This window comes from Oenanthe melanoleuca, chromosome Z, assembly GCF_029582105.1.
Source record: "Oenanthe melanoleuca isolate GR-GAL-2019-014 chromosome Z, OMel1.0, whole genome shotgun sequence".
NCBI classification, from domain to species: domain Eukaryota; kingdom Metazoa; phylum Chordata; class Aves; order Passeriformes; family Muscicapidae; genus Oenanthe; species Oenanthe melanoleuca.
Genome location: NC_079362.1, coordinates 45,245,987 through 45,259,915, shown reverse-complemented (window position 1 = coordinate 45,259,915; position 13,929 = coordinate 45,245,987). Strand labels below are relative to the sequence as shown.

Sequence of the window (13,929 nt, the reverse complement as noted above, 5' to 3'; positions counted from 1 at the left end):
TGTAAACCTGAATAATAAGGACACGCAGCCTGTATGTTGGCAAGTGTATGTGCAAAGGATAGGATCTTCCATGGCTTTTAAGAAGATGATATCCATGGAATGACAAAAATTTGTTTATCTTCCTGGACCTTTGATAGAACTTGAGATTCCTCTGGATTGCTTCAACATCAGGACCTTTTTTTATAAAAGAGAAGTTCTAAACTAAAGATCAGGAGGGAAGAGTAATCCCTTCCACCTGTGTGGGCAAACTTATGATGTACATTTAATGCCTGAAGACTCTATTTTAATTCTAATTTCTCTCTGTAAAGAAGCAGATTTTGTTCTTTTCCAGTAACAGTACTCATAGATGGATCCCTGTCTTTCTCCTTAATCTTAATTGACAAATACTAAAGGAAGAGATCCGAGAGCAAAGCCTCCTGCCATTGCTACAGTGTATAGTGCCAGACTTTCCCTCCATCCAGTCTTCCAATCTCAAATTTTTTTGTTTTTTGGTTAATATTGTGCAAGCGAAAATTTATAAGCTGAAGTTTAAATTCTCAAGTTTTTACGCATACTTGCAAAGACCACAGGACTGGGTTTTGAGCAGAGATTTCTCTACATGTCAAAATATGATGTTTGCCTGTACTTTGGCAAAGGTCACTAACGTAGATGCTTGATTTTTTCTGCCTTATTCCACATGAGACTTGCTGCAAATTTTACTCCTTTGGGAAATAAACTGTGGGACTGAATAAACATTTAATGCCTAGAGGGCACATAGAATAGCAGTAAACTGGTTGTCCCTGCTTAAAAACAGATTGGGCAGAGAAAAAGACAAAAAAATATATATATATATAGTACAAGAAACAGTGCTAAAATGTCTCCAGAAGTTTTCCCAGCCTTCACCATTTTAATTGGCAGATTTTCTGAAAGCAGTAGAAATCATCTGTAGTTTCTAGAGTTTGTAAGCTGTGGAAGTGATTTCTCTGTTACCAACATTCATAGGCATGATTACTCATAAATTATGTAACTGCAGGTAGTGGTCCAAAAATGGATAAAATGGAAATAGTTGAAAAATGGATAAAGGAAATAGTAATGAATTAACATCAGAGGTAGTTTGAAAAATGTTACTCGCTGGGTCTTCTTAAGTTAGGATGGCCAAAGTTAATTTAGGCCTTTCGTTAGAATTTGTGGATAAGAACCAGCTGCTTTTGTTGATCCACCATTAAGGTCATCACTCAGGTACATGCCACTGTGATGCCTGCAGTCACCAAATTCAGTAGAAAGATTAGAAAGGGTTTTCTCAATCTTATTACAACACCCCATGATACAGGATGTTTTATTTCTGATTCTATTGGTGAAGAATTCTTTATGCTTTCTAGGCAAATTTGTCTCAACAGTGCCTATTCTCCTTAGTTTTCTCCTTTCATGGTTGATACAAGCATCCAGTTTTATAAGCAGAATCCAGAAAGTCACTTTATCTCTTATGCTTCAAGGAACTTCAAGGAGTTGGATCTGCTTGATGACTGTTGGCCAGACCAGGGAAGAGGCCTTACTTGCCAGGCTCCCAACCTAATAATCCGAATCACATTCTGCAATGTTATCATATGTTCCCACTTACTGAAAAGACACTTGATGCATTTGCTGAAGACAAAGCAGAAAGTCATATCTTCCAAAATATAATCGAGAAGGCTCATCTGGTAGCAACATATCTTTGAATTGTTGGTCTGAGTGAGGACACCAGGAGTTCTGCCATCAGAAAAATGTCTTCTCTTTTGTTAAGGAAACTTCCCAGTCTGGCCATTCATGAGGCTGTCTAGCAGTGACATTCCCAGTGTCAGAGACTTTCACTGCTGGGAGTGAAGCTCCTTTGCAGCGGTTGACTCCAGTGCCTGCTTGACTCCTCACACAGCCCACACTCACATGCAGTCAGACCAGGTTTCCCTTAGCAGTGTCTCAGACGTCTCAGTCCCTAAAGCCATTTATTCTTGGTGCAGTAGCACAAAAGCAGCTTGAGCTGGTGGCTCTGAGCAGGACCCCCAGCTAAGGAATCCCAGATCTTTTCATCCTCAGTCTGCCTGCATGCAAGTCTTGTTCTTCCTCCTGAGTCTTCAGATTCTGTCCCCGCTTTGTGTCCATCCATCTAGGTGGTGTCACCAGTCTTCATCTCTTGTTATCCAGAAGGTAGGCAATTCCCAGCTCTTGATATGTCCCAGTGTCCATTCACCTGGCTGCTGTCACCCATATTCATGCCTCTTGATATCTTAAATTTGGCAGTTCACAGCCTCTTGTCTCAGGCTCCCACCCACAGCTAAGATTACAGCTCAATCTGTAGCTCCCCTGTCCAGCTACTGGGACCAGATGTATTACTCAGCTCTTTCAACCTGTTGATCCAAGTGAACAGCATTCTCACTTAGCTTCTTGACCTCTTAGACAGGAGAGGCCAGACCTCAGTATAGTGGAATCTTACTCATCCACCAGTTTTTATCTTGTGTTGGTTGGGATTTGTACCTTTCTGAGTTGAGCTAATCTCTCACATGGCAAATGCCAGAAAGGCAGACTACTAAAACAGTAGTTTTGCCAACAAGAGTTTTCTTCAGCTGTAAATCCATTGTTGTAAAACTAAATATTCAGAGATTATAGGGGTCATTTTATTTAATCTTTCTCAGATTCTGGTGGTTAAAAGCAAACTTTGTAAAAAATATTTTAGTTATATAATACTAACCTTTAAGGATAGCAAATTGTCAAGCTCAGTGATGCCACTTCTGTCAGACATTTGCTTTGGAAAGAGGGATTCTAATGTACATGCTCATTGTGAGATTTGGTGTTAGGTATACTGTGTTCTTTGAATTTCCTCCTCATATTTTGGAAAAAAAGTTGTTGTCACTGAAATTTCTAATAAAACATTTCCATAGCATAAATTAAGTCTTGAAAGCAAATCTGATTGAAAATCTAGCCATTTGCCTGTTGTTTGGGGTTTTTTTAAATGTTGTTTAAGAACGTGTGAAGCCAGTTAGTTATTTCATTAACATCTGAGTTCAGGCAGAACAAAGGGACGATGTCTGTCCATCCTGTATGTGGCAGTTAACATGAGATTAAGGGTGTTTCAATGAATTTGAGGAATGCAGTTCAGCTTTTCTTAGTAATTATGTTCTCTAAAGAAATTGACTACTGCTTTTTCCTGTACTGGCATAATGAATTTGTGTAATTAATTAGAAGCCAAAGTGAAAAAAATAATTTGTGATCCAACCAACAAGTATACTTCAGCATTTCCTTGAAAACTACAAAATATTGCATTATGTAGGGTTAAATACTTATGTTGAATTAAAATGCAGTGCTACCCATGAGCATTCTTAAGAAAAACAGAAGAAATTAAGCAGGTGATTCACAAAACTTTGCATAGTTTTCTAGCCCCTAGGCTCTTTAGACTTGAGCATTCACCTAAAATCTGATACAAGGATTAGGACTCAGTGGTCAGTATTACTGTGTGAGACACACAATCACAGTTGTCATATTGACTAAACCTCCAGAAGAGGCCTTCTTCTCTCTTAGTAAATGGCAACTAGAGAACAGACTATGCTCAGATTTTTGTGTGGAAAATAAAAAGTAAATATGTTTCCCCCTTCTATCCATATGTAAAATATTTTATTCAGTTTGAAAATGTTTTAATATACAATTAAAAAGCTGCTTCTTTGGCCAAAAGGGAATAATTTATACCACTTCATAGCTCTAGTCAAAATATTTAAGGAAATGTTTATACTGAGCCCAGATTTTGTGGGGTGATCATTTTTTTTATCTTGGAGTCAGTGACAAACTTTTTCTACAGCAGTTAAAACTAAGTCAGTACTTTTTTCACAGGTAGAGCGTATATAATTTCTAAAAGTAATTGATACTGGTCTTAGTTAAGAGAGCACTATTTAAAACCAATGAAAAATAATATTCTAATTTTCAGTAACTACTACGTTGGCAAATAGTTATTATTAATTAATTAATTAAATAGAATTAATTTCTTATGTTGGACAGCTTGTGGACAGCATTTAGAAGAGCAGAAGAGCCTTCCAGATCTCACATTTACCTCACATTTATATTCCATGTGAAGTTGTTTAGATTTTTCTTCTTAGTAATCTGATAGAAAAATGTCTGCTTCTCTCCCCTCCTTAAATTGTTCTCCTGTACATTCACCTATAGCAAAACAATATTTTAGGCAATTAAGACTCAGTGTTTAGGTAACATTTACTTATAAAAATTGTTTTATTTATATAAGATATTCACATGTAAGATATAAGTATTAATACGTCATTTTAAGAAATGAGAAAATGAGAATGACTATGTTTTTTAAAATTTATTTTACTAACATATATTTGGTTGTGGAAAACAGAATTCAATACTTCAACATCTATAAGTTTTTCTAGTTCCAAGATGTCACTTGAATAGGTCAAAGGTAATATCATCAAGATTCAGACAACTTAGATTTCACTTGGCGTTTCACCTGAATTTTGACGAGAAGTTTTGCTCTCTTCTTTCTCCTCAAGACTGTGTGTGTGATGGGATGCTATCATGTTTTGTAGTAAGACTGCATCCTGACTTTTCTGTAGTGACTTCTGCTGTTTGGTTCTTCTCATCAGTGGTAATGCATTATGCTTGCATTGGGTAGATTTTCATGCTCACTTAAATGTAGGCTTTATAGTAGTGTCAGTGACTACCTTTCTCTTTCTTTTGTCCCTGTCTAGAATACACACTGCAAAAGAACCTGATATACACTGAAGGCAAGATACCAGCCTGAAACTTCTTGCAGTTTCCATTTCTTTCTCACTAAAACCACTTACTTGAAAAATTCTTACCCTTCCTCACAAACCTAAACATTCATTTCAAATCAAGACTGTTTAAGACGATGACAAGAGTACAACATAGTGTTAACATTTTTCCAATTTACACTTTAAACTACAAATTCTTTGGGGTAGGAATTGTTTCTCCTTTACGTTTTATATGCAACTGTGCTTGGCGTTGTGCAGTAGACAGTGAGAATCCTCTCACATATAAACATTATTGGCCTATAAAAAACCTGTATTTTCTCAATTTTGTTAAGTGACAATTTTCTTGCATAGTCCAGAGCTATTTCTAAATAGTCAAGGCTGCAGGTAACTAGCTTCTTTGCTATAAAATTCTCAGGATGCTCTGCCTGGTCATATCAACTAAACATTTGTCTTAATTTATCAGTTTCTAAAAGATTTAGGTAATTTCTGAAAGTCTTGCACTTTGTAATAATTTTCATGAGAATTGTTGTTATGCCCATCCACTGTGGTTTCCAGTAGATGCACTTTCTCTTCCGTCGCTGTCAATTTCAATGCTCCCTTTTCAATTTTCTTGTAGGAAGTCATGTCATTACCTCTTGCAGAGAATCTAGCCTTTTATTTAGAGCTTCATTCCCTTGGGCTATCTGCTGAGACCTACAGGGTAAAGTAATTGTTATTGAAGCGAAGGGGATAGAGTTAGGCCCCGTGTGTGGCACTGAGTCAGCTTTTGTTGGGGGAAAAGAAAAGTTGTAACAAAACTGACCTGCTTTTTGGCACATTTAAATTGTGCATGCCACGCTTGAATGGAACTGAACAAAAAGTTTAGTGTTGAAATGAGATACAAGGAGAATAGATCATTAAAGAAGTGCCAAACAGCTGCAAAAGTGCAATTTTGCTGAATGTGGTTTCCCTTGAGGTTTTTTCCCCCATGCCAGGGAAGTTGCTGTATTTATATCCTTTACTGATGCCACTACACATTTTGGACTATGGGTGAAGGCAGCCAGGATGGGTTTTCAAATGGCCAGATGTATGGGGGAAATTCATTGTAATGATTTCTTCTCCAAATATAGCCCTTTTAAAGATGTAGTCATTATCCTGAAATCTTGTTTCTGAAAACAAAAAGTAATTGATGTATGTTTTGTTTTCTGGACTCATTGTAATGAATCTTACTTATTTCAGTTCAAAGCAAGGCAGTAATGACAGGCATACAGAACTCCACATCATGGAATTTTGCTTTCACACCAGTTGTTTTTTCCTGAATTCCACTTCAGCCAAACTTTGTACCATAAATTAAATTCTCAGTCTTTTCAGATTGTTATGTAAGCAGTTTGTTAATTTAGTTAACCACTGCTAATCATTAATTCTTCTAAAGTCCATTCATTATTCCGTCTCTTGTTCTTTTTTATCTTTTTGTATATATTGTCCTGGGGTAATTTGCTACGTGCTAACATTGAGTTTAGTTGAAGAATTCCTGAAGGAAAAACCAAGCAGTCAAACATGAATTTTAACTTTACTGTACATTTTTGGTTTTTAAAGTATGTTCTGTAAAGCAGATGATTTTGTTATTTTGACTGCTCCATCTGATATTACAGAGTCAATGCTTATATTGTCAGGCTGTTAGTCTTTTTGACACCTTTTAGAAAGCATCATTTCAGCATAAGGTCTCCTTTAGGTTTATTGCTTCCAAACTTGAGATGCAGTTCTATGATAACAGCAGGCCAAATAAGAGGTAATGTAATAACATAGATAAAAAAAGAAAGAAACTGATTTTTAATAATTTGGTATTTTATTTGTAACTTTAGAATAGTGTAAAACTTTAGATGGAATTTTTCATTCACTAAAATTTGTAACTCATAATCCAGATAATTTTTTTAAGCTGTGTTCTCAGTGGCCAAACACTAATGTCAAGGGAGGCAACATGTACAGTGTTTTAAGTGGGAATTTAAAAGGTCTTTTTTATAATATATGATAAATACATTAACACTTTGATGAGAGGTCTTTGCTAATTTGCATATGCTGAGTGTGGATTTATTGATGTGTGTTTCTACATACATATAACTTCAGTGAGAACAGTTGAAGTTTGAATAACCTTTGAATTTCATAAATTAATTTTTTAAAAAGATTGGTTTTCTTTTTGTGTTTCCAGTTTCTTGAAGATTGTTATGTAATTTGCCAGTATTAGCAATTTTTCACTTTAAATAAAGTACCCCTGCAGACTGAAGTCATTCAGTCTTGTAGATTTACAGGCAGCAATACATGGAAATGCAGTTTTATGGCATCTATAGCACTATCCACCTGAAAATTACTGGTTATAGAAATGATGTACAGAACAAGACAATGACTGGTTATTCAAAAGTGCATGGAATGTTAGAAAAAAATGGGTTTACATATCCCCTGGAGAACTGTCCTAAGCTTAAGTGTTCTCAGTCCTTTTAAAGATTAATATGGAGAAAGAAAGCATAGCTTAAATGTTGCTCTTTTGCTCTGATGTGCACTGGTTTGTAGTTTATAAACAGCATCAACTTAGTTCATTTTATTTTTACTCTCAACTTTGGTTCCTCATCTTCACCGACCTGGAGCCTCATGCATACCCTCTTACTATAGATGAGACATCTCTGAAGAGGTAGTAAAGGCCTTCTTCCACTCAAAATCTTCAGAGGCCATTTTTCTAATTGAATAAAGATCTAAAGTTCAAAATGCTTAGTTCCGTTATGGTATGACTAACACCTGATTTAAAAAAATTCTGATTTTGCACTGAAGTATGGGTAAAGTTCTCTTAAGGATTTTCTAGATAAGGATGCTGTTTTAAATGTTCAGTAGCTGTAAAAAAAGAGGTTGTTAGAAGTATTTAGGCTTAAAATAATCTGTCCATTGAAAGTTATATTTGAAAACAGAATTTGGGCCCTCTTGCACATTTTCTTCATAGTCCAACAATTTCAGCCTAAAAGCATCCTTTTTCCATGCCAACTGTAAGAATATAATTTTATCTTGTGAGTTGTAGCAGTTATCTGGGAATTCACGTGTCTGAAGTTTTCATGAAGCTGCCTGTGTCTTAGTGCTGGAGCAGGGCTTTCCTCTCACAGACCCTTTTCGATTAAAAGCATTCCTACCATTTGCTTCTGCCACAGTATGTGATGTAGGATATTGATATCATAAATAATAGTGGCATCCTCTATGTAGGGTGAAAAGGAAAGAGATTGCTGTAAAAAAAATCAGTATCTGATTATTTCTTCTTTTGTTTCTGATTAATGTGGAGCAAATATTTACAATTTGTGCTCTCAAAACTGACAATCCTTGGTATATTTCAACCACTGGATTTCTGTTCTATCCCATCCATTCCATCAGTGACTTTGTAATCACTGAATTAGGTTGAGGTTGGAACGCACCTCTGGTGGTCAGTCCAATACTCCTTGTGCAAGCAGGGAGTAACACCTAGAGCCAGGAATGCTTAAAATCAATATTCTTCAACTCTACTGCTTCTGTGGCCTCCATGATTAAGTCTTCTCCCCACTAACTTTCCTTCAATACTCATCTGTCTATAATGTTGTAGATTTTTGAAATGAGTTGCAATAATACTGGTTCCTATAAGGTTTGGAGATCACTACCCCAAAGTACTACTTGCCTTTCCGAACAGAAGTAATTTTCTGGTGTGTATTCTTGAAACATTTTTTGTGTAACAGAAGACAAATTTTTTTTGTTTTATGGTCTGCTCCAAGTTTTAATGTCACACCATTACCAGCACATTCAAAACAAGAAGCGCTTGCTTAAATGCAGACCATGCAGATGTCTATAAATGCCAAATTTTATGTTATAAAAATTTATCAGGAGTGTTGCTGAAACATCTTACTGTTATATATATTTAAAAACTGTATATATGTAGTTATCATCTTACTGCTGTTACTGTACTTACTGCATCTTACTGTACTTAAAAGAAAGCACTCATTAGCAGGAGTGGAAAAAAATTCTGCAGAGCTAGATTTGCATTCTGGGAAATTCTGTCAACCAACTTTCTTGATCACAGAACAGTTTCCAGAGCTGCAGATACATTTGTATCTATAGTGTTCAAATTGAGATCAAAACTGAAGTTCTGAACTTCTTTACAGATGCATTTAATCATTAGGTGACAGAAATTATGACTTGCAGGTGGCCAGGTTCTGTGCCCATTATTTGTGTATCAGACTTTCCAGTAAGTGGAACTTTTGTATTTTTGAAGACAGATCCATCATTCAATCTTGTGACTGACATAAGTTTATTAAAATTATTTGTGCCTTCCAGTGGCATATCAAAAAACCCAATGTATTTGCCCTTCCCCAGATGTCAATTAGAATTAAGCATTCTTCATGCTCATGCCACCCGCTGGAAGACCCAAAAATACTGTTCGTCCTAACCTATTCCTGAGCAAGAGAGACCTAAACTAAGCCCGACTCTTTGCTAGGAAGTTGGGATATACTGGAAGGAATGTGTACATATGGGTGCATAAATGCAACCTTCCACGTTCATAAGGAGCCATTAGTAACTGCAAATCTGCTTTCTTCTGGACTAAAAATAAATCTAAACTATTTCAAAAAACAGTTGTTATGGATGAAAATAAAAGTTCATGAGTATATTTTTGCTGCATTTAAAATTTTCAAATCTGTTGAATGAGAGAACAAATTAAATACCTGAGTAGGTCAGCAAGGAATCAGAAAATACTGTTTCAGATAACTGCATGGTAGCATGTGTGTGGAGATGTAGGATGAAGCTGTATAGGTTAGTGGCTTCACTGGCTTGTAGTAGCAGAGGTCAAAGGTAAAAGTTAGGGAAATGTCTCTTTACATTCTAATTCAGTGAAACCTTTAAATATCCTGTGTGAAGTAATTAAAGGAACACATGAGATTTTTTTCTGAGATTTGAGACACAGCTTGCTATGCAATAGTATAATCCTTGTTTATGAGTCACAGAACCAGGTAATAGTCCTATTTCAGTGTGTTATTTTCAACAAGTGGGCTGTTGCCATTTTGAAGACTGTCAGGCAGTATTATATGGAGTATAAGATATATCCCCATTCCTGCTTGGTATTGTTTCTGAATAGATGCAGCCCTTTACTTGTCTTGAATGTGAAATAAAAAATTTAAAAGCAGGATTAGAGCTGACGGTTGCAGGCTTGCAGAGCTACGTGAATACACTATTAGATTAGCACTGTAGTATTTAAAACATTTTGGATATATTTTCTGATAAGAAAAGATATGTTGGTGTTGACTTGCCATGGCAGTTTTCTTCACAATAAAATAACCTGATTGATTTCAGTGATGTTACCTTTATTCTGAAAAGCAGCAGTGTGTTTGACAACAAAGAAAGGAAAATAGTTAAAACCTTAGAAAGTGCCTGTTTGTGGTACTATAGTTTTTAAGTTTGTACTACAGACATATTCAGAAGGAGAATTTCATATTATCTGTAATATGTTCTTACAGTTGCAACTTGCTACAGCTCATTTCAAAGGGGAAAACTGTAACTTATAAAATATGATTAACCAGTTATAAAGAAGACAAATAATCTCAAAATGTGTTAGACTATTTAAGATAAAGTTACCACTAATGTCAAATCATTTGTTCTCTCTTGTGCTGCTAACTTTATTATCAGTCTGACTGATATTAGACGACTTGGACATTCTTACACTATATACATTAAAACAATTATATTTTCCCAGATATACTGTAATCAGATTATTTAATTCCAGAGATATGTAGTTTAACCATATTTCCTTTGTTTCTGACAAATTAATTTTCTTAATGTGGAGTGGGAAGACTCATTTTGAAAGTAGGAAAATTCACCTAAAATTGTGCAGTGATTCTTTATGAACATAAATGGAATGTGCACTGAGTTTTCTAGTTAAATAAAATAAAAAATAGTATCAACTGTTCAATGTGGTATTGTATGTTTGAAAACAGCTCACTTTGTAATTGGGATGCACAGTCATTTGATTTTCCTCTATGCTATCAATAATTCAGATTTTTAGATTATGTTAGACCTTTGGTCAAGACCTTACTTACAACTTAAGTGCCTGGTTTACAACTTTTGTTTGATTTTTCCAATTAATAAAAATTAGATCTGTGATGATGCATGCTACTTGGCATTTAAGTATATCTTAAATTTTTACTTTATGATTTACTTTACCTTTTAAAGGCTGTGATTCAAAGTTTCACGGAAGTCTACCAACTTGTAGTTTCCAGAGCTAAAATATTAGTGACAGAAACAGAATCTCTTCAGCTTCACATTGCAGCCCTAACGTCCAGGCTCCAAACAGCTAATCTTCACGAAAGTGACCTTACAAATGGTAAGTCTGCTTTTGAAGAAATTTTTGTCATTTGAATGTGGTTTTTTAGCCAGCATTTCCCTTCATACTGTATCGTTTCTGTAGAGAAATACAATAATATTTATCTATAAATGTAATAGAGCAATAAAACCAGTGTCAACAGAAACTTTTTCTGAAGAGAAAAGGAATGGTAGAAGTTAATACAGGGTTTAATTTTTACTACTGTATCTTCTACAAGGACCTATTCATTGCTGCTGGGAAAGAATACATGGTGAATTTTTTAATTTTACCAGTACAGTAAATAGTTAAATTCGGACCTGAAGGATTGTACATCTAGAGACATTGTATGTTAAAACAGAATGTTATAAGCTTCATGTAAACATAGTGGTTTCTAGGAGATCTGAATTATTTTTAGACAGTTATGGTTATGAATAATACTTATCAATAAACTTACAAAATTAAATTTCAGTTTCAGGAATATAATTTCTGGTCTAAAAATATTGTTGCCCACAAAGGTACTTGGATTTGTTTAAGAGTAATAAGGTGAATCTTCAGATTTGAGATTTCTGTCTAGGGAAATTACTAAATGCAGTTTTATTTGTGTCATACAGGCGGGAGGCCGGACACATAAACTGTCATAAATATGTAGCCAAGTATCACTAGAAATGTAAGGCAAATTTCCTTAGAAACAGACTGTGTAGGATGTGCAGCTTGCATACACTCAGTGTGTTTCTCCCCATCTCTTCTTACCTTTCCACAGAGGATAAAGGAGAAAGCTTTGGGGTTAATTTTATTGGTGGTGGTGTTTGTTGCTGTTCTTCTTTACTTCCTACTGTCTTTTCTTTTAGTCTTGTGTAGTAAAAAAGAAAATGAGTATTGCTTGTCTTTCTTCTTGAAACAGAAGATCTGTAAGACGATGCAAATGCAAATGACATAAACACACTAGTAAACATATATTCAAAGGCTGGGACTATGACATTGGCTTTGATTGTTTCCAACAGAATTACATTCATTTCTTATCCTGCTTCTAACAGCACAATGGGAAATTAGTGTGAATATAAACTATATTAATCAGTGCTGAATTTGAGTTTTAACATCTTGAGGTGACAATTATTGAATGAAAACTTTGTTTTATTTGTGATTACACAACCTTTCTACTTCACTGAAATTGCTTTTTTCCTCCTCCAACGAGAATCTTTTGATGTCTTCTGCTATGTTTATGTGTGTCCTGCTGAGCCTGTGCCTGATGTAATTGGACTGCTCCTTTGCCTGTTATGATTGTTTTTGTTGTCTAAATCACTTGTTTACTAAAGATTGGGAAGTCTGCCAAACATGCAGCAAGATTTGCTTTCATTTGGATTGAGAGAGCTTTTAGCAAAGATTATGCTAGTTTTGTCTGTGAAGGGCTATGCAGTGGCCTGATACATTACAATGAAAACCAGCTCTCCAGTGTTTGTGATTAAATGCTGTGCATTTAAAGTAGTTTGTATCTGCGTGCAGTTTCAATGTAAAGGTGATACTATTTGTGTTGTGGAGGGATCTCTTAGCCCTCTGAGGAGAACCGTAGTTCTTCTCTTAGATGAAATTTAATTTGAATCTAGGCCCAAGCATTACTATGAAGTGTTTTAAAATTTTTATGTAAAAATTAAAGCATTCAGAATGAGAGTTTCAAGTTGCCATGAAAAAGTGATAATGGTATATTTTGTAGTCTTTGGGTTTTCTGTAAATTTATCCTTCATATTTGTAAAAGTTGTATTAAGCATGAATTTAAATAACTTTAGGCATCACAGCTTTGCAGTGTGACTTAGATTTTAACATTCTAGTTGGTACTGTTTTGGTTTGATTTCAAGGAAGAAGTTCTGCCCTGAATTCCTTTCTCAAGTAAAAAGAGTAGAACCAGTTTTTTTGCTTATTTTAAATGAAAGGCAGCAATGACTTCTTGAGTGTGTATTTGCTTTCAAAATTAGACAAGCTTTGTTAGTTATAATTCACTGTCTTCAATAATATATCCATTGCAGACAAAATTTTACATGGAGCCGACAAACACAGCACTTGGACTGTATTGGTTGCAGGCCTTCATATGACATACGTTTGTTCTTCCTGAACAGTAACTACTGCTCAGTGCTAAAATACATTTTTGAAGTCTTCCAGTTGTGTTTCATGTGTGGATTCTTGCCTTATAAAACTGGATTTTATCTCACAATGTTGTCTCTGTTTCTTGATGTCTTTTATGCTAGTTGCTTAAGGATCTTACCCTGCCAACAGCCCATTGCATGCAAGTTTGGGCCATTCATCAGCACTGATAGTTTCCATGCTTACATGGTATTGCTTTCCTAATTGACCTGTTTCTACTGAAATTTCATAACTTGTCACCTTTCTTTCTATTCACACCACTTCTCTCTTCTGCTGCATTGGCTTTTGTTAATAATTGTAAAAACAAAACTGATGCCATGAGGCAAAGTTAGAGATTCTAACGCCTTATCTTTTATTTCAGACATCTCCACCCTCCAGTCTATTTCTAGTCCAAGCACTTTCCTTCTAGTCAATAGAGTTTAGATTCTGAGATGGCTATGTGTGGTCATGCTAATGCCAACAGAGAGGAACAGGAAGGGATATGATTATGATGGACAGAGGTGACATGAACACTGGAAATACTGCTTACAGAGAAGAGAATTACATGGGGAGCAGTGAAGTCAGTGGCAGAATGTCTCTGTAGTCTTCATTAGTGCCCAGCTATCTATCTGTCATACTTGTCTCTGATGATTCTCTTTGTGGAGAGAAAGGTCCTGTGCATTTTTAATTCTTGCAACTGTTTGAAATTCAGTATGGCTGAAAAACAGCTTAGGTTTCCTACCTGTTTCTTCTTCT

General features: G+C 35.4%; 2 protein-coding genes across 4 annotated transcripts in view; one reads left to right on the top strand and one right to left on the bottom strand.

Moving 5' to 3' along the window:
- Window positions 1-13,929, bottom strand: part of BNC2 (basonuclin 2) — a 608,431-nt gene that overhangs the window by 52,656 nt on the left and 541,846 nt on the right. The gene's annotated exons all lie outside the window — the stretch shown is intronic.
- Window positions 1-13,929, top strand: part of CCDC171 (coiled-coil domain containing 171) — a 161,478-nt gene that overhangs the window by 123,219 nt on the left and 24,330 nt on the right. For 2 of the 3 annotated variants that reach the window (XM_056514607.1, XM_056514609.1), the window contains one exon: window positions 10,932-11,082. The exons of the other annotated variant lie outside the window; for it this stretch is intronic. In XM_056514607.1, the coding sequence (XP_056370582.1) occupies window positions 10,932-11,082 (151 nt within the window). The remainder of the gene's footprint in view (window positions 1-10,931; window positions 11,083-13,929) is intronic. 3 annotated transcript variants of the gene reach the window in all.